The sequence below is a fragment of the Tyto alba genome, unplaced genomic scaffold, assembly GCF_018691265.1.
Source record: "Tyto alba isolate M040663 unplaced genomic scaffold, T.alba_DEE_v4.0 Super-Scaffold_19, whole genome shotgun sequence".
Taxonomy (NCBI): domain Eukaryota; kingdom Metazoa; phylum Chordata; class Aves; order Strigiformes; family Tytonidae; genus Tyto; species Tyto alba.
In genome coordinates, this window is record NW_024881281.1 from 312,238 (window position 1) to 333,993 (window position 21,756).

At 41.0% G+C, this 21,756-nt stretch overlaps 1 protein-coding gene across 2 annotated transcripts in view; it reads right to left on the reverse strand.

Annotated features, from left to right (window-relative positions):
- The window catches only part of PITPNM3 (PITPNM family member 3), a 147,527-nt gene that overhangs the window by 98,692 nt on the left and 27,079 nt on the right, over positions 1–21,756 (reverse strand). For both annotated transcript variants that reach the window (XM_032982324.2, XM_042791791.1), the window contains exon 2: positions 1,480–1,575. In XM_032982324.2, coding sequence (XP_032838215.1) covers positions 1,480–1,575 — 96 coding nt within the window. The remainder of the gene's footprint in view (positions 1–1,479; positions 1,576–21,756) is intronic.

Sequence of the window (21,756 nt, forward strand, 5' to 3'; positions counted from 1 at the left end):
TACTGCAAGACAGCAGACATTCAATGTCAATTACTGCCTTAAAAACGCCAACTGACGTTTGCAATACCACCATGCATCTCCAGACATCGAATCCACAGACATCAATAAGACTGAAGCCAATGCAGTAGTATAAAAGAAAAGAGATTTGCTCAGAAACAGGCCTCATTCAGGAACAGAATGCTGGGAAGGGAGAGGATTTTCTCTCTGTACCATAAATATCAACAGAGAGACAAACTGAGTGGCAATCTTAGCCATGCAAATGTTTTTGCACTCAGACGAATGTCTGCTGAATGTGCTGTTAATGAAGCAATCAAACTAAAAATAAAAAACATATCCAAACCCAAGACAAGTTTCCCGTGGGACAGTTGGGTTTTCCACTTTGGATAAGGTTTACTTTAAACTAGAAAAGAAGTCTGAACAAATATTTGGAGAAAGGGGAATCCCTCTGCTTTTCATAGAATCGTAGAATTGTTTGGGTTGTATGAGACCTTTAAAGATCATCTAGTCCAACCCTTCCTGCCATGGGCCGGGACATCTTTCACTAGGTCACGTTGCTCAAAGCCATAGGGATTGCTCTGTACTTAATGAATCTAGTTTGTTAAAAAAGCCAAAGGACATTCAACAAGTTTACTCCATCACCCTTCACACCTGACTTCCAGGTACCACAAGGATGTGACAACAACTCAGTCTGACCTCAGTAGCCTACACTACTAGAGACTCTAGTTAGATTTCACAGTAGTAGCGGAATTAATCCTCCCTTCCTAGTTATTTTCTTCAGAAGAGCAAATGAAACATGTCAGAAAAGCATTAGGTTTGGCTTCTGCAGACAAAATCAAAACCAGAGCCCCTGTAACCCACTGTAGGTGAGAGGCTGTGTGTGCTCATAACTTACAAACTTTACTCCCACTTCAGAACAAAACTTGGTATGTTAAAGACCATGCCAAAATTCAGGGTTTCATCAGATGTTGTATGCGGCGTTGCATTTTGGATTCACCTGATTAGATCCACAAGCATTCAGATATTGCTGCTTCTTGAAAGAGCAGAGATCCCAGTTACTTCAGTGAAAATTTTGCCAGAGTAGAAAACCTAGACCATTGGTTTTAAAAGTTGACCATCAGTAACACATACATTTATAGCCTTCATCAGAAACTGCAAACAAGAGCAGTCCAACTGTAACGTTATGTACTGACTTGTGCACAAGCTGGGCCCAAGAGACCACATAAAGCTCTGTACTATGGTAGTCATGCTGCTTTTGATGCTAGATCCAGTTCATGGCAGCTTACTTATCCATTCCAGCACTCCACCCATCTTCCATAAGTTTTAGTTGCATTCACAGATCCTTGAGAGGTGATATGACGAGGGTTTTTCAGATCTCAGTCTAATGAGGACAACGTTGTCAGTTCATCCCCAAAGGAACTTAGTTACTTGATGCAAAATTGGGGAAGGAGTGGGGAGGGGAGGACAAAAATGTGTACTGACCTCGTGCATCGAAGAATTCATCATCGGAGCTCTCCACAGAGTCTTTGAGGACATTCTGCACGTGCCACTGAGCACCACTGAATCGGCACGGCCCAGCTGGAAATACAGAGATACTTACATTAACCCAAGGGAATGTTCACCTCTGCTCCAGACTTAAAGAAAAAAAAAATACAGGCTTAAACAAAAAGTAGATGGCTGGAGGATTATTTTGGTCTGTGCACATACTTTAATCTTAACAGACAATCAGCCAAAGTTCCCAAGATGGCACAAAAATTACACCTGTCGCTTCCACCTATCAAAAGTGATTAAGACAAGTTCTTGTTAAAGACTGCATCACTTCCAGCTAATGCAGTGCCTTGAAAAGATAAATTCTTCCCTGTCAAATTCACCAGGTTGTTCAATTCCAACACTCAAACTGTAGGTTGTTTCTGAGACATGAAGCAGCATTTCCCCAGGACATGGCAGTAGCTCCCGTTTAAATTCAATTTCACTCTGAAAGAAGTGCCATCCTATTTGGCTCACATATTTACAGACAAACTACTGAATTCTCACTCACTGAGCTGTTTTTACCAGACAGCTTTGTTTGGCTGGAGCCTGGAGCTTTCATTTGAAGCTTGCCATTTGAAGACAGAAAGACAAAACCACGTTAGAATAGGTACAGTAACAGATATAGTCATGACAGCTTAGATGGTCCCAGTGGATTATCATACTCAACCTAATTTGTAATTAGTAAACCAGACCTGCCTAACTGTATCAGTTTTCTTTACCTCTACAGCCACCCAACACTAGAAAGTAGTAGTGAAATAGATTCCTTATATTAACAATAAAGTCTTCCTCAAATCAGTGGGGAACAAGGGATCAAATCCATCATAGGCGTAACAACACTACAGTTGATGTAGAAAGGACCCTCATTACCAACCCAAATAGTATCCTTAGTTTTATCCATTTCTCCAAATGATGACATCAGACCTGAAATCTAATATCCTCAGGCCCTGTCCACAAAAGCATTCTCCTCCCAGTAGTAAAAGAGCAACTCGGGCAGGGGAGGCATCCTTCTATATTATTCTGGAGGAAACATGCCACTAGGTCACAGCCTTCTGTTCTAAATTTACTCCATCTATAGCTGAACTAATCAGAAATATAAATGCAAGGTGGTAGGAGAAAGCAGTCTTTAGCTGGCCAAGAAAAGAGTAAAAATAATTATCAGTTAATAGCATTTTAATAGCTGAAAACAAAAAAAACAAAAAAACAAAACAAAACAAAAAACATTCAAAATAATTGGTTATTGAGAAGTCAGTGTTCATTACAAGAGTACAGTGTATATCGGGAATGTGTTCAGTGATATTTGGCAGCTAACAAAGAATGTATACAAATCATTACATTTCCTGTTACAGATTTCTAGAACTTTTTACTAACCAATAGGGAACAGCAAACCTAATTACTCCTTACCAAACACCACCTTGCAGTTCCTCCATTCCATATATATATATATATATATATATATATATATACATACACGCACTAAAACTTATCCCTATAGTTGTTAAATTAGTGGTAAAAAGAACACCATTCTGAATTTCTAACAAAGGAAAGTCTGAATTTGGTCAATGCTTGGAAGAGCAGGAATTCCAAAATTTCAAAGCACAAGAATGAGAAGCACCACAACAAAAGCCAGTGACAGATGGGAAAGGGAGAATTTGCAAAATCCAGTCTTTGGGTAAGAGCTCATATGCTACAAAAGAGCAGAAGGAACAAATAATCTGCCTCACCTTTGGAGATAACAGATCTGAAAAATCAAATATAATACTATTAGTAGAAAAATTGTTGAGTAAACTATGCTGTTTCAGCCTTCTGTAGAATATCAGATTTCCTGATTACAGGCCTTAAGATCTATGAGCAGCCAGAAAGAATGCAGTGAACTAGGAAATTTATGAAGATCCTCTAAATGAGAGCAAAGTCCACAGAATATGAGAACAGGAGTCAGACAGAGAGAATGACGAGAAGGTAAAAGACTGACTCGATCATCTCAAGAGCGTGCCGAATTTTCCTCAGCAAAAAAACAGCTCCTTGTTCAGCTACCCTGGTCAGTCAAGTATCTGTAACTGAAGCTGAATTTCTGTGCTATGGATGCTTACTAAACCACAGGAATATCCGAACTAAGACAGATAGACTTCATTGGTAACACACAGTTAATGTCTTTGGGGTCCGGTAGATGCAGACACTCCCATACTGAACATAAATATCACACTGAGAAAATTCTGCTTGGATTTTCCCAACCTGATGTCTCTACTGATTATAGTTCTTCCAAGGCTAAAAACTGAGTCTGATTTTTATATATTATGAGCATTCAATGACTCCACAAGAAGCCAGAGGGCTACACTTGCAGAAACAAACAAAAAATGCCACAAAAAACCCCACCCTCTTAGGACAGCAGATAATTTGCTTTGAAGAGACATTCAGGGGCCTGACTTTTAGAAGGTAGTTTCTCTACTTTTTAAAGCTGTATAACTGTATGCCTCTAGTCAGGCACCACAAATGCAGTTATCCAAAGCTAGCAAACACTGGGAAAAAGAACAAGCAAACAAAAACAAACCAGAAGAAATAAGTATTTGGAATTTTGGATAATTATTTTCAGGATTTGTCTTACCATGATTTTAAATTAAATATTCTCCAATTTTTGTTATGCCAGTCATCTATATTTCCCATGGATTGATGAAGTCCTATTCAATGTAGTCTTGGGCTTTCACAATTCCCCAGCAAATGCATAAGATTTAAGACCAGAAGGACCCACTCATTCTTCCTTCCTTCCTTCCTTCCTTGCCTTTCCTGATATCTAGTTCCCTTGCAAAATCCACCTTCAAGGAACAAATACTCAAAGTTACAGGATTAATCCAACACCTGCAATATGTAGGTCAGTTCCTTCCATTTCATGGTATATGCTTTCTCACCTCAATTTTGATTTGGTTCCTCTGTGGAAGACAGCCAGTTCTTCTGTGAAGAAACTGTCTGCTACTGTTTGTTTTTACCTAACAGATTTTGAGACATTACTATGACAAAGGCAGCAAATAACATCAAAAACATTACAGAAATCACTGAAGAGTAAGGTAGTTTAAGCATCTGTATGATTCACTGATTTGTATCCGATAATAACAATGGCATTTTCAGAGTGATTTTCTTAATCAAATCAAAATTCACTCAGATCAAGATGTACATGATTATTCCACTTCTGCATACCCAAATAGAACTAGAATGTAGAATGCAAGCTATTTATCAAGGAACTCTCCTGGCACAAAGAATTAATAATAATACTAATAAAAATCAATGTTTCATTCCAGAAATTTTCAACTGGATTGTGAAAATAATCTGATCTTCATTTGACCGGAGGGAACAAGGCACTGTTACAAAAAAAAAAAAAAAAAAAAAAAAATCTCAAGAGAACAACAAAAGAAATCCAGATAAACTCAGTCTTGGTACAAAACTTATTTGCTCAAGGACTGTATTCATTACTTGACACTTTGACTGTCCAACACAGATTAATATGGAGCACAAAACCCCCAAGAAGATAGACCTCAGTCCTTCAAGAAACCAAGTAACCTCAGCCCCTGTGTAATAGGACCCACAGTCTCCACGTATCGGCGGAAAGGCTAGAGCCAAACTCCAGGGGTTGACGATCTCATCCCCTCTCTGGGGGGTTACAGGAAAAGCAATAGGACACACTTCCATGGGTGCTTGCTCATCTTCAAGAGTTCTCTAAAGCAATGGGTTTTTCAGTTGTCAGTAAGAATTAGCAAGTCACTACTGCATTTACTACAGACTTTGTTTTCACAATACCCTCATGAACACAAACAGTTCCTTCCCATTGACAGCCACCTTGGTTTCAACATTTAAAACACCTACAACTGTATGTTATATACAATTACCAACCACAGTAACTTCTTTCCTGCTAAACTTTTCTCATTCAGACTTTTCCATATTGACACCATGACTCCCAAATACCACAGCATGTTAATTTATGGTGTCTCCAATGCAATTTCAAGGTCTAAGTTGCATGCTGAAGTAGTAATTTCCTATGGAGCAAAAAAAAACCAACCAACCAAACAAACCAGTTCTTTAGATACACTGTTTTACAACAGATGCTATTCACAAATTTTACTTTCAGCTCACATTGACAAAGTTCCCATTTATCCTTGAGATAAATGAAAATGTCTAAAGTCTACTTCTAACAACCTACCAACTGTGAGTAATGGAAGAGGGCAAGATTTTTTGGTAGCTGTACTTGAGTTCTACATATTCTTTACAAAAAAATCCAATTCCAATTTTTGCTGATTAATCCATTTTTTTCTACTAAAGGAAATTAAATCCAAGAAATAAGCCAGTCCAGAAAGCACTTTTATTACTTGTACAACCTCCAATGGCATGGCTTCTAAACAACTCATAAGCACAAATGCACTTCCCCTTACAGCACTCCTATAGAGTAGGGAACTGCTTTCTCTCCCATTCATCACGTAGTGAAAAAGATACCTTTCTAAACTTATGGTAGATAAATTAGTACAGTCTTTCATACAGACAAGACCACAGGATCCCCACAGACACCTTGGAATTATTTCACTTGGGGTCCAATTTTTAAACACATAAGCTCTCATGCAAGTACTTGACGCTGAACTTGCATTTAACTTCAGTTTCAAGTCCAAATGCTCTTTTGGTTTAATAACAGCATGCAAAAGCAGTGTAGGCTTTATAAAAACAAAATAATCACACAGATGCTTCTGAACCTGTTGTAGTCAGTATGTCTAAATGCTGTAAGATACCAGCTGAGTTGTTTTCCAGCAAAGGAGGTAAAACCAAAACAAGTAAGTTTACAGAACCACAGAATGGTTAGGGTGGGGATGGACTCGTGGAGTTCACCTGGTCCAACTGCCCTGCCCAAGCAGGTCACCTAGAGTGGGTTGCCCAGGACCATGTGCAGACGGCTTTTGAGTATCTCTAAGGAGGGAGACTCCACAGCCTCTCTGGGAAACGTGTACCAGTGCTCAGACACCCTCATGATAAAAAATTTAAAAAAAAAAAGTGTTTCCTGATGTTAATTGAGAACCTCCTGTGTCTCTGTTTGTGCCCATTGCTTCTTGTCCTGTCACTGGGCACCACTGAAAAGAAGCTGGCTCCATCTTCTTTATACTCTCCCTTCAGATATTTGTTTAGCTGGTGAGAGCAATACAATATCACTGCCTGAACACCTCAAATACAACAGAAGCAGCATCACTGAGTACTGCTGCCACCTCACTTCTCCATTTCCAAGACTATCTTCCCAGTCCACTACACTCAAAACCAATATGCTTCCAAATTCTACAGACTACCATAAAGCAAAGGTGTCATGTCTGAAACCTACTGCTATGTTCCCTAGCTGCTGCACAGCATATTTACCCCAGCAAAGCAGAGAATATTCTTCCTCATCAAGGATGTGTAACTTCCCAAGGCCAGCCCACTAACAGTAATTACAGAATATGGTTAATCGCATTTAAATCCCCACAGGGTGCAAAAAACTGCTTGCTACTGAAGCCATGTTTGACAGTCTCGTTAGAGAGATAATGCTAAACAAAAGCTTAAGAAGCATGTTTCTTCTAACTGAAGCAGTGATACTAATAAATGCTTCCTTCACATTTTCACCTTTTTTTTTAACCTTTTTTTATTTCGGTTTAAGAGAACCTCCGTAACAATATACAGCGTTTTTAAAGGCTGCAATTTGTTAAACACCAATTCTGAAGAGTTACTTCAGGCTTTTACTTGACATAGTAATGTGCATATTTAAATTGTTTGCTAAAAATGCCACTGTAAAAGCATGGTTTGCAAGTTATCAGACTGACACATAGAAGATGAGTTTCTCTTCAAAGGCATTTAACAACTATTTGCACAAAGACATTCCAAGGCACATTCACAGGACTATACCCTATCCAGTGCAATTACAAGGAATTATCCCATCAGTAAAGTCAACTTAAGACCTCAGATTCACATCTCTGAGCCTTAGGCATGTAACCAAGGCACACAAGTCATGATTTCAGTGCTCCTTGAAAGCAGGGACAGACAGCAGGGGAAAGTGATCACACTTCAGAAAAGTACCTCTTTCTTGACATCTAGCCTCTTAAATGAGGTTGCAGATATCTAAGAGTGGCTTGGATTGACTGTATATGATCATTACTAGGAAGATAAACAATCAAGATACTCTTATCTTGCAGCATGTACAGCAGTACACAGCTCCTCCCCCAAAGCAGAGACTGAAGTATTCTGTGCTTCCCACCACTTCATATAAAGTGATCTCAGTCTGGGATTGAAGTTCCTGGTTACTATAACAAATCAAAAAACAGAAATCCCACAGACTATGTAAAAAACAATGCACAGGGAAGAGTAACAAAATAAAAAGGCAATTCCACTTTTATTACTTGTGATCATGTTCAAAGCTGTGCTGATTGGCTAGGCTTAGGAAAAAAGAAAACAAACCCCACACAATACACCACCAGGCACCTGGTACTGTATTTTTTTTTTCTGTCAAGCATCCACTTGAAAAACTCTCCAATTATGCATTCACCTGATATAGCAAGTATGACTCACTGCAGACTCATCCCTTATTATGATTATCATTCATTTGCTATGATTCATTGATACAGTAGAGTGACTATTTAAAGAGGAGACAGTTCTTAACTGTGTGCCTCACATAGGTAGTGCACAGGAACTTCACTGGAAAGGCAGCAACCTATAAACTCCATAGTGGCAACTGTGGTAGAAGAAGCATAAGCAAAAGAAGATATGCTGGTGGGGAAAGAAAGCACTGGAGATGAAGGAAAATGAGGACAAGTACAGACCTGTATACGAAAAGCTCTGCATGCTTTGGCTAGGTCAGACAATGTAGCCCAGTAGCAACTTGGCGGGCAGAACTAAGATTTACAGTGCAGGAAACTGCCCAAGCAGGTGGACAGTGCTCCTCAAGCACCCTTCATTTAAGAACATCCCAGTTAAATCTTTCCTTATCATCTTGATGTCCAGCAGGTCAGATCGTCAGCTCATATGCTAGTAACCTCAGGAAATCAACACGTCTCCGCTAATTTGTCCATTTAAATAAGGAAAAAGTGTTGCACAAAAATTTAAACCCTCTTCATTCTAGGAAAACCATGTATCTGCATGTGACTGAAAAAGTTTTAAACAGAATAACGAAGAAGTCTCCTATTGCAGTGGCCCCTGCAGATTTTCACATTGCACTGTACTTCAGCCTTTAGCGTTTACTATCAACAAAGAAAACTCTAAGAGTTCTGAGGCAGTAAAACTCTAACAAGTTTTATAGAAGTTTTATCTTTTTTAAATGAAAATGTTGAAATAGGACATAACGTTTGAGTTTAGATGACTTAAATTTGAAAATATTGAAAAGTTGACCTTCCTATCTAAGATTCTAACTGAACCTTACCAGGTAACAGGAGTTTTACACACTTACAAGAAAAGGAAGTATTAGCAGGTCTATTTTATGGACAGGCACTTCCAGGAACAAATAAATGACACAGATGGATCCAAGACCCATCTGTGTCACTGAACTTCTTTCCTGTAGAGTTGCCTGATGATGAAAGTCTAAGGGAACAGGGCTTGTTCAACCTGGAAATTAGAAGGCTTCAGGGGAGCAGACAGCAGCCTGCCAGTGCCTATGAAGAAAGTGTCAAGGAGGCAGAGCAAGACTCTTCACAGTGATGCAGGATAGGAGAACAGGAGACACTGGGTGTAAGTAGAAATTAGTTTCATACTGAGTTTTCCCTTAAACATTTTCCCCAGAAGAAAAGTCATTCTTTGGAAGCGGCTGCCCAGAGTTGCGTAATCTTCATCCTTTGAAAATTTTCAAGGCCCAGCTGGATAGAGCCCCAAACAACCTGATCTGCTCCCATAGTTGACCCTTCTTTAAGCAGGAGATTGTACTAAAAACCTCCTCATGTCTCTTCCAATCTGAATTGTCCTATAATCCTAAATCAGAAGGAAAAAAAAAAATGTGATCTACTGGGGTAACAAGAGGTAATGGAAACATCTGGGGATGTGCTGAAGAAAAACTTATGACAAAAGTGACATTCATTCAGATTACTGGCATGAGACATTTCTGTTGTAAGAGTAAACAGGAGGTAGTATGAGAAATTGTCATTGGCTAAATTACTGGTACAATAGGGCAACCTCCAAGGTGAGATATACAGATCTTAAACTGTGGAGTGTACTTAGAAGCAGGCTGGCTCTATCGCTTCAGTAAGTTCATAGCAACCAGCCAAGATTGTGCTAGGCCCTGAAAAACAGAGCAGCAGACATCCTGTTAGCTTGCGGAACACACAATTTAAGCACTTCGTTTGGAGGACAGCAAAATTCCCTAGTACTCAGAATTGAGTAGGGAAGGTCTGATGGTTTAGTTCAGACCTATTCTTTCAAATGCATTTATTTATGTATTTTTAAACACAGTTACCTATTCTGAACATATTAATTTTGAAAACAATGAGGCATGATTCTGGGAAACAGAAGAGCTGGATTCCATTCTCACCCCACTCTAGCCTCCTTTTTCATCTCATGTAAGCCCAAGGTTAATATTTCCAGAAGAAGCACTAGTATCTATACAATGGAAGCACAATGGAAAAGTGCAATTGTCAAACCTTGGTGTAACATTTTAACTTCATAATCCATTTTAAAAGTCAGGTAACACTATATTCTGTGAAAGCATTTGCTTGATTCCTTTCTAAAGATAATGGAAATTAAAGGATTTCTAAGCATTAGAGATGTTATAATCAAATTCTCAGTTTTTAATTTCTGTATTTTCACTAAAGATTACAGATTCATCTGCTGTGTGTTTAATCACATCAGAAGCACTTTGTCTTCACTGTGCTGAGCCTGTTAGGACACAAAGCAATTTTCTAAGCCATGCAAAGATCATGAGACGGGTTCTTCTGTTTGATTGTTTGGGGGTTTGTTTTGTTTTTACCAGTCTGGTTTAAAGTGGGTTCTCTGAAATACAGGCAATGGCTACCTGGATCAGGAGTACAAACACTACAGCCACTTTCACTTTCTATTACACTTTCAGACAAGGCTACACTGCATTAGAAGGACACAGAGACAAAACAAATTAAAGAAAACTTGGCAACAAACTCAGAAGTGACAATAACTGTTTCAGGTAAATCTCAACATGGGCAGACAGCAGACTTATGCCTCATCTTGTAGACAAATGCATTACTGGTTACGCATTTACTAGTTAATTCCTAAACAATTCAACTCTACCAGACTAATTCCACCTTTTCAAGCTGTCTAGGCTACATAAGGCATCATCATCAAAAAAGGCTTTCAGCTGTATTGTAACAGTTTACTCTTCTAATGAATCAAGTAATTAATATCTTATGAGGCTGGGTAAAGGATTTAAAACACAATAGTGAGGAAGGTACAGCAGGGCTACATTGGACATAGGGAAGAGCATGCCCAAACAGAACAACCATCTTTAGATCACACAGTTGTTATCTTCACCCTTTTATAATAATTAAGGTGAATATAAACCACCAGCTTTTAACACAGCCTTTGGAAACTGAAGACGAAAAAACCTGCAAGGAGTTTATGTCCTTTCCCTCCAAGGGACCTTCTGACAGAACCAGCATTTTCTATTAGTAATCTAACTGATAATGTTTTAAAGCCAACACTTTGTTTTGGTTTTCTGTGACAAAACTCTTCCCATCAATTCCATTTTCCACACAAAGTGCCTAAGGGTTATTCTGTTAAACATCCAGTCTTTGGTATCTAGCCAAACAAACTACTACTACAGCTAACAATGTTAAGACATAATAAGCAACAAACTTGATTTAAAAGCTCTTAAAATTTTAAAGAGTAACAACTTCAGTTTGAAAAAAATACACTCTACTGCTTGGGCTTTTCCTTTCTGACCAATGGAAATTCAAAACTGGGCTGATAGCTGCTGCATTGCAAATCAAATTCTTACAAACACATGCCTGTGGAGAAAGGATGCACAGGAGTCAAGAGTTGAAATGCTGCCACGAAAGACAGACAGGAAACACTAAATCAGGACCAAATTGTTCTGAAGATTGGACAAAGACTCAGTCGTAAGTTCTACAGCTGCTGTTAACAGACCCCAAAATAAAGGCACAGGCACCTTATGCCAAATACAACCTGATGCCTTTCCAAGGAGGGGAAAAAGATCATCACAGGCTTCAGTTCTAACACAGTGGCAGGATTAGTCTTCAAAATCAAAATCCTGATAGAAGTCTCATCTTTAAACTGTTAACTAAACTCCTCTCCATTCCAGTGCTCTGCCTTTTCCCATCTATTTATTATCCACATAAAATTAAGGCAAATACCTGCAGCATTAAATGAGGCTAACAGCACCAAATCTGTCTTCTGGCATAACTTCACTGCGGTCAATCGTTATCTCAGCAGGGACTCATCTATACAGATTAAGTCAGCATATCAAATGAGTTTAAGTGTCTGCCTCCAAACTCAGCAACCATAATGAAGCCATAACCCTGTACCAGCCTCCTGTAAATAACTCTGGCCATTCATTCAGGTGTTTAAACAATGATTCAGAGATCTGGCTACAGCACCACTTCAGAGGAAAATCCCTGGGGCAAACTCAGATTAAAATAAATATGTAGACAGCCTCAGAGTATATGCAGCGAATCCATACAATTCCACTTCATGTCCTGTTACTCATAATCTTAGCATGCAACAGGACAAGTTTGCTTTCCTGCTTATTTCCCAGAGTAGCAAAAATCTAGATCTCCTCAAAACCTGCACAAGGAAAAACTGATATGGAATAATATAATCATTAGCCAGTAATTTGTGTGTGTGCATGTAAATGAAATTGTGGTGTAGACACTCCAACTTTAAAGATAAAAATACTCCCTGTGATGACACACAGTGCACTCTGAACAGAGGGAATGCATAGAAGAGAATGCCAATAAGCTCCTATAGCCCAGACAGCATTTCTGAGCAGGTCGAGTTTCTGGATGTTGTCAATACCCCATTTACAGGCAGTTCTGCAACACCCTGTTCCACCACAGAAAGGGATAGGTCCTGTTATTCTAGAAAAGATCACCAGAGGCTGAACACCACTGTACACAAAGCAACCAGAGCAAAAACTTGCAAGTTAAAAGCATGACTTTCTCTTCCGGGGAGAAGAATTAAACATCCATAACCCCGTTACAGATTTACGGAAGCATGTATGTCAAAGAGATCATTGGACTCCTGTCCAAAAGGGTGTGGAGCCCAGCAACAACAACAAAAATAATAGTTGAAAGAGTAACAATCTACTGCAAAAACTTTATTCATATGTAAGGAAAAGTCTCTCTACTGACCCCAGTAGCTCTTTGTAGCTGGGAACAGTGGTGGAGGGCAGGGAAGAAAAGCAGATACCCTTCCTGAAGTGCATTAAAGGAATTAAGATTGTGCAAGAATCCATAGAGGAGAAAATCTATTTCAAAACCAATGGCATTGATTTCAATTAATTGAAAAAAAGGATGGCAGCTTAAATCTGAAGCTAATTGAAGCATTAATGTTTCATTGCATCTATTTCCATTTTTCATTTTTACTTCCTCTTTGAATATGTTACAAAAAATACACTGGGACCCTGTATACTTCCTGGTGGCATCTGCTGGGTTTCAGACAGCTGACATGCGGGTCTGTTAAGTTAAGACACAGAACTTGCCCAGATATCCTTTCAAACCCAGTATGTTGTACATGGAGGCAGAGCAAAGAGGGCACAAATATCTCTATGCAGGCTGCTAACTGCATAGGTAGTGAATTGTCTGGAAAGTCACAGACACAAAGAGGCATGATGATCAATGCTGCATCCCCAAATGCCATACTGAACGCTTAAACACAGCAGAGAACAACGGGAGTCATGTATTCTGCCCACTGCATGGGAAACAGCCAGCAGCTCTCATTGACAACTGCACATGTAGTTCTCAGTATCTCTAAGTACAAGACCAAAAAAGTCCCATCAGTTACTCTGTGGAGTCACTTTTATGTCCTTCTGACTGACCAGCTTGGAAACAAAATGTCTTTTTTTCCCCTGAGCAGACCACAGTCTTGTGGAAAGCCGCTGTACCTCTGGCAAGCCGGGAGATGAAGCAGAGGGAGGAAGGAACGGGTGCACCGGGTACTTAAGTGACCCTGTTACACAAAAAATCACTGCAGCACACAGTACAGCGCCACTAACTTGAAAGATAAATGCAAGAGAAAGGACAAGTCTATAGGTGGTCTGAACACAGATGAAGGAGGGAGAAGAGCTCATGTTTGGTCATGGTCTCTGCTATAAACCCTGCAGGGCAAGTCACTTGCAGCAGGATTTCTTCAACAGTAGCTAGTCCTGATCCACAGCTGACCGGAGTCAGACTGTGGCTCAAGCCTGTAATTGGGCATCCTGGGTTTGAGCGAGTGGTGGGGTTTTTGGTAGCAGGAGAGGGGACTACAGCAGTGGCTCCCTGTGAGAAGCTTCTCAGAGCTCCCCTGGCTCCAAGTCAGACCCAACTCTGCACCAAGGCCAAGCCAATTAGCAATGGTGGCTGCGCCCCTGCAGTAACATATTTAAGAAGTGGAACCTGGGAGGAGGAATGGGAGTTGCGAGGAAGTGTTGCGACATCTTCATGAGCACTGAGGTCAGTGGAAGAATGGAGGAGGAAAGGGTGGGGGGGGAGAAGCACCAGATCAGAGAACTCCCTATATCCTGTGGTGAGAGGGCAGGGGCTGCCCCCACTACCACCCATGGAGGTCTATGGTAGAACAGATGCTGACCTGCAGTCTGTGGGGTGCCCCATACTGTCTCAGGTAATTGTGCCCAAAGGAGGCTGGGACACTGTGGGAAGAAGCAGCCCCCTCTGTTGTAGTTTGGCACTGGGAGGATTGCAGCATGTGGGGGTGTCCCATGCTGGAGCAGCTCAGCAAACGCTGCAGCTGTGGGAGGGACTCATGTCAGAGAAGGTTTTTGGAAGACCATCTCCTGTGAGAGGGGGAGCATGCTGGAGCAGGGGGACAAAGTTCCAGAAGTCCGTCCCTTCCAAGATAGAAGCATTAATACTGACTGCATCCCCCATTCCCTATCCCCTGCGCCACTGGGGGGAGGAGATAGATATATGGGGAGCAAAGCTGAGCCTGTGGTAATGCCTCTCACTGCCTCACTCTGTTTGTTAACTGTTGTTGTTGTTAGTGTCTGTATTAAATTTATGTTCTTTTTTCTTGCCCTGCTGAGTCTGTCTTTTGCCCGTGACCATCATGGGTGAGCCATCTCTCCCTGTTCTTATCTCAAACCCCAAGCCTTTGCTTATTTTCTCCTTCTCAGCACTGGAAGGGAAGTGGGGAGTGAGCAGCTATGTGGTGCTTAGTTGCCCTCTGAGCTCAAACCACAATAATCTGGTTTCCCAAAATCAAAATAGAGGTGCTACAGACACATGACTTTGGTCCATTGTAACCTCATAATACATGTTCCCACCTGTCAAAAACATTCTGGAAGATTAACTTTGGTACCAGACAGCTTCATGACAATCAGGCATTCTCTGCCTGCAGTCAGAACGGAAACATAAAGCTAGCATAATCACTGTGTCACGTGCTTCAGTTGGTTTGATGGAAACGTGATGGTGTATCCCTACTTGATCCAAACAGATGTTATATTGCAGGGTGACAACACACAAAGTCATGATGTCCAAGACTGGGCAGCAAACAGCGCTTCTGAAAACTGGTCATCCTTCTCTGCAGTCCTCAGCAAGGAGACAAGAAGACTTTATCTCACCTCTATTCTGTCATCTAGTTTTACAGGTCTCTTCCCCTGAAGAGTCAACACTGGTTAGTGGGTGCCCAGACCCATGAGAATCGAATCCCAACCTCCTTTGCAACCTCTGTAATCAGAGCACACTAGTATCAGCTTTGTGATAAAGAAAAAAAAAATACTGCAATTTACTAACAAAACGCTTGGTTATATTTTTAAAAAACATGGCATTTAGTTGCAGTAAAATTGCTATTTTAAAATTAAAATAGAAATCTAATAGTGCATTTCTATTTGAGAGGAAGTTACATGCTCACTTTTTTTTTTTTTTTTCAGGTCTATTTATGTTAAGACTTAGTTTCTGGTGTTTACTCCCTCCAACTGTTCAAAGTTCATTGCTGCATCCTGAAATACCTGGGTTATCAGGTCTGCAGGGAATTCATACTTCATAAGGCCTCTTCTCAAGGACAATGTGCCAAGACTATCAGGCCTATTTCGAAGACACTTAAAGGAGTAAACAGTCCATTAAAAAACATCCTTTCCTGGCTACAGGACTGGACTTCAATCTCACAATTGCCACTAATTTGCTGGATGACCTTGGGCATGTTTTTGCTTCCCCCTGTCCTTCACCTGTCTCATTCGCTTTAAGTTCTGACTTAAGGGTTTTCTGTAGTGCTGAGTCCACTAGCCCCAAGGGTTGCCTGAATTCTGTCAACGTTGGAGGAAAAAAAAAAATTATTACCTATCTTGTGCAGAATGACTGCTACCCACAGCCACACCATTACTGGATTCCCATTCCTAGTTCAGCTCACTGAGACCAGAGAAATAGGGTGCCCTGCTGACCCTACCTGGCATCAAGATCATACATTTAGGATGGAGATAACAAAGCTGCTTTTTTACTGTTTACAAAGACAATATGTTACTTGCAAGATGTTCATTATAATGGGATTCACTCTCTCAGTAGGTGTGGTGCCACAACCTCTGTGGAAGAGGAAAGGAATTAGCTGAGGAAGTTCATCAACTATAAGCAGAAGAGGAAATATGCAAAGAGCTAGAGAAGCTGACTTTAGCAAGCTTGCCACTCGTTGTCAAAAAAAAGCCTGCAATCCTTAGAGCAGGCCTGTTGGCCTGAGAAACTTCCTGTACCCTAGCAACAAAGCACAGAACAGTATGGCATAAGCATGCTTGGGAAATGTTAACTCCTCTGACATGCCATTGCAAAACTGATTTGACTCGAGCTGGCCTTTGCCTTAATGATACACAAGGTAGAAAACACAGCAAAACCCCACTAAAATATACTCTCTGCTGTGCATATCAAGAAATCTAAGCAACAAGCTAAGGTCGTCATAACCTCCTGGGAAGAGCCAACTGTACAACCTGGTCCCTTTAGACAGCTCTTGGAAAAGATCTTATTAATCCTCATTCTCCTGTCTGAGAGTAAAAACTCATTCTCATGCCCTTCTACTGCCAAGTATCGTGCATATGCCAAAAGAGGCAAAATGCCTTACTTTTAATGAGTCATGCTGAGAAAAGTTTCCAAAGTCATCACCATATGCTTGAAAAAGCACCAAAGGAAGATAAAATACCTTGCCACTCTAATGACTAAGAAACAAGAGTTCAATTAAAATAAAAACAAAATATGAAACAAAACATAAAAGCCTCACCACATTCAGAGTCATAGGGCAGTACAGGTTCTAACACAATGCTTATAAAAAGGCTGTCTCCATAGAATGGAAAATAATTACTTTGAAACAGGAAGAAGACAAAAACATGAACATCAAGAAACTGAAAGGGAAGATGTTCCAGGGAATAATTTTTTCCTGTAATACTAACAATAGCTTAAGCCAGAGTATTCTCCAGAAAATAAAACTGTTTCCATGTTTTAAAACACACAGAAAAGCACAAAGTATGGGGCAACCCCAGTTTTACTGTAACACCAAGGGCCTAGTTCTCACACAGCCTCACTGCACAGTGCCATGAAATGAGAATAAAGATGTATCTGCAGCAATCCTAAAGCCTTTTTTTTTTTTTTTTCCTTTGAGCAGATTAATGTTCTCATTCTTGGTAACACAAGCATCCTGCCAGCCTCTACTCTATAAAAAGTGTGCTTATGCAGAGTAATTCAAGTGACATATTTATTCCCGTATCTCTAGACAGGCAGATTTCCCTTCATATATGCCAATGGTTTCTGCCTGTACATGCCCTCTTGTTCATTAGTATTGACTGTTACCAGGGTCAGGGTTTGGGTTTAACTCACATTTTCATACCCAAACTAGACAAGCTTAAGCACTAGACCTATCTCAGCAACTAGGTCTAAGTTATCTTGACAAGACCATAAAGTTTGAGCTGGAAGGCTCTCCTTATCTTCCGTCAGTTCAGGTTGCCATCACACAGATATCAAAAGCAGTACTAGAACTTGAAAAGACATAATCTGACTCAGGTAAAAACAGCAGCCCTCTATACACAGTGCACACTCAAAACACACCCTGAGCATACTGTGCTACTGCAACTACTTAATTCTTGTTTCTCCAGTCATTCAAGTGGCATTGCTCAGCAAACAGGCTCTGTGGAAGGAAGAGAAGCAAATTAACTTCAAAACTTGGGAATTCTTTAAAAGGGAGCCCAAATTCCTATCTTTAAGGAAAGAAAAATAAATCTTAACAAATTCCAATTCCCACTAAAGAACAGTTCTATGTGGTATTTGCCTAACACATTTGTGATGTACTTTGGAGGCTGCCACCCAGCACACAAGATGCTATAAGGACAAAGAGGAGTGAGAACAAGAGTTAGGTGTTTTTGTTATGGTTTTCTTTCTTCTCTGTACAAATTACAAAATCTTGAGTAACAAAGACAGTTGAGAACAAAAGGTGCAAGCAAAGTGGATTCTGTGGAGTCAATACACACCCAACCAGCTACAGTGCCACACAGAAAAGCCCACTGATACTGCATAACTTCACTGTCTCGGCTTAAAATTGATCTATACCTATAAATGATAAGCAATGCACAATGTCTGTGCAGCACCTGCTTGTATTAGTAACTTTTTTATCATACATTTCTTACCACAATCTATCCAATTTGCTTGGTTTTTGCTCTCTTCTCCTGAAGCCCAAGATCTTTTCTGGCAGCAGGGGAGAATATCTTCTGATGTGTTCATTTTTAGGCTTAGAGAGGTTGTTTTGTTTTTTCAAGGCAGGAAGAAGCAAAGAACAACTGACTTCAAGCATGGCGATTTAAAAATGTTTCCACAAACCAGTCCTGCTTCTTAGTAATATCTTTGAAAAAAACCCAGACAGCCAGGAAGAATGTGAATCTAGAGGCAGAGCAATGTAATGTAGCAATAAGCACATGCAGATTTTCACATAATCTGTACAAACCACAAACGTAAAGACAAGTGAAAAACTGTACCTCAATCCCTAATCAAAGCCCTTAAAAACATGCCTTAGCACTTGAGTACCACCCCAGACCTAACAAAGATCACTACTTACTTACTTACGCTGATGATTATCAGGGTCCTGCTCCATCCTGTAACTCAGACAGATTTCATTGCTAGCAACATGATGGGATGCAGAAGATGCCTGAGTGCAGAGTTTTTCAGAATCAAAACCTGTTTTCTACAGGTCTTTCTACTCTGCAGATCGTATTAATTGCTCCAGGAACTCCTGCCCTTTATGCTCAACTGCCTAAGCTCTGATCCTAAAGCCCAAGGTCAAAGAGTTTATCTATATTTACACCACAGAAAGCTATGAAGTTGTACTGGGTTTGCACGGTGAGGTTTTGGTAGCGGGAGGGGCTACAGGGGTGGCTTCTGTGAAGAGATGCCAGAAGCTTCCCCAATGTCCAGCAAAGGCAGTTCCAGCCAGCTCCAAGATGGACCCACCACTGGCCAAGGCTGAGCTCATCAGTGATGTCGGTAGCGCCTCTGTGATAGCCTATTTACGAAGGGGTAAAAACTGCTGCACAACAGCAACTGGGGGAAAGGAGAATATGTGAGAGAAACATCCCTGTAGACACCAAGGTCAGCAATGAAGGAGAGGGAAGAGGTGCTCCACACACCAGAGCATAGATTTCCCTGAAGCCCATGGTGAAAACCATGGTGAAGCAGGTATCAACTTGCAGCCCGTGAAGGACCCATGTTGGAGGAGGTGGATGTGCCTGAAGGAAGCTGTGACCCCGTGGAGAGTTTGAACTGGAACAGGCTCCTGGCAGAACTTGTGGCCCTGTGGAGAGGAGCTCATGCTGGAGCAGGTCTTCTGGCAGGATCTGTGACCCCGTGGGGGATCCACATGAGAACAGTCCTCTGCTGAAGGACTGCTTCCTTTTCCCTGTGGAAAGGACTGATGCTGGAGCAATTTGTGAAGAACTGCAGCCCATGGGAAGGGCTCTTGTTGAAGTTCACGGAAGACTGTCTCCCAAGGCAGGGACCCATGATGGAGCAGGGTAAGAGTGTGAGGAGGAAGGAAAGGCAGAGACAACGTGTAATGAACTGACTGCAACCCCCATTCCCCACCCCCCTGCGCTGCTCAGGGGGAGGAGGTAGAGAATTTGGGAGTAAAGTTGAACCCAGAAAGAAGGGAGGGCTGGGGGGAAGGTGCTTTGAGCCTGTTCTTATTTCTCATTATCCTGCTCTGATTTAAATTGGCAATAAATTATTTTCCCCAAGCTGAGTCTGTTTTGCCTGTGATTGTAATTGCCAGGTCATCTTCCTCTCCTTGTCTTGACCCACAAGCCTTTCACATTTTCTCCTCCCACCTTGCTGAGGAAGGGGAGTGATAAGCATCTTGGTGGGCACCTGGCACCTAGCCAAGGTCAGCTGACCACAAAAGTAGACAAAGAGCATTCACAAACAGGGTGTTCATGCGTAGTTGTCACTGCATTATGGATTCCGTATTTGTGCAAATTTGGGAAGTGCTTCAAACATGCTAGGCAGAGTATTCTCTTCAACACTCTCCATTCTTATTCCTTCATGAAACAACAACAACAACGAAGGCAGTCTTTGTTCAACTATCATCTGGGACACTTTCTACCTCTGGACCCACTGACAGAGAGGAAAAAATAAGTAATTTCCCTGCACACTGTGCTGGAGATGAGCTGTTACACCATCAGCCAAGGTGTGCTGAGCAGAACAGTCATAGGAACATAAGGCTGAAATAAATGTATCTTTTGTCCAGCATGTGCAAACAGTAACCTTAATATTCTGTCTTATTGTATTCATGACTGCTCTATACCAACTTGGTTTCCAGTCAACATCAGTTTCAGTACCTCTTCAATGTCCTGGCCACTCACCAACCTAATGCACGGCAATTAAATCAGGCTTCGATTTTGCTAGACAAAGAAAGCCATCTTCTTCCAATTTCCTCACAAAGGAGGACTCTTTCACTCCCTGTTCCACTGTCCCATCCCCTCCTGCATCCTTTCATGCTTTCTTTTAGATCAGCAACTATCAGGGAATGGTCAAATACCCAGCTAGAAAGGAGGATTATGTAGAGAAAAAAAAACAGAAGCTGGTGGTGTCACAATTCCTGACCTCTGATGCAGAAGATGGGAAATGAATGGAGAAGCTGTTGTGAAACTCTGAAGAAACCCTAGTAAGAAAAGCCTCTTCTTCTTTGGAAAGAACTCTGGATTGTTACATGAAGAAAACTTACCTGAGGGATTGCTGGAAGACAACGCTTGACAGATGCAACTACCATGATAAGCATCTGACCGTACCTCCTATCAAGCCGTATGCAAAAAAATCAGCATCTGCAACTGAAGGAAAGAGACTGAAGACAGAGACGCTTTAGGAAAATTAAGAAAATGCTCATTTGAGAGGAGCACAACACTTTGCACCCAACATTATTGAAGATGCAGCTGATGCAATACTGCTAATCTGCATCCCGCTGGTCATACACTATCAAGCTCCCAAGTCTTACAGGAACTATCATCGGCACAAGCAAAGGCACGGAAGACTTGACACCTGGCTACAGAGGCTTTCGTGAAAGCACGCAGCGCAGATTTTTTAAGAAAAAAAGCTGTAAAAGTATAAAAGCATTAAAACAGAGGATGAGACAAATGTAGCAGTACTGAACTTCAGTGCCAGCACTGCAAATGCTACAAGATGCACAACCCACAGACAAAACCTCTGAGGTGTTTCAGGTCATTTGCTTTATCTCCTATTCTCCCTCCCATTACCTTTCAAATCTATTCACTTTTAAATTTCACTAGTAATTTATGCTTACAAGCAGTAGTAGAACATGGAAAGCTGTTAATTTCCCAAGTTATAGTTCCCTAGTGTTGGATGCAGTGGCTTCCAGGAATGTTTCATACCTGGAAGTAAGGCTCTGTCCAAAAATAGAAACTGACATTTCCCTCAGCCATGGAGCCAATGCTGGCATGACAGCATTAATGTGTTCACCTCAAACACAGGGTGCTGCCCATGAAAAATGGAAGTAAATACAAACACACCTCCCACCAGAGAAAAGAATGCCAGTGGTTACACTAGCACGTTCAACTTAAATTCAAAAGACTATGAGTACCTCCCT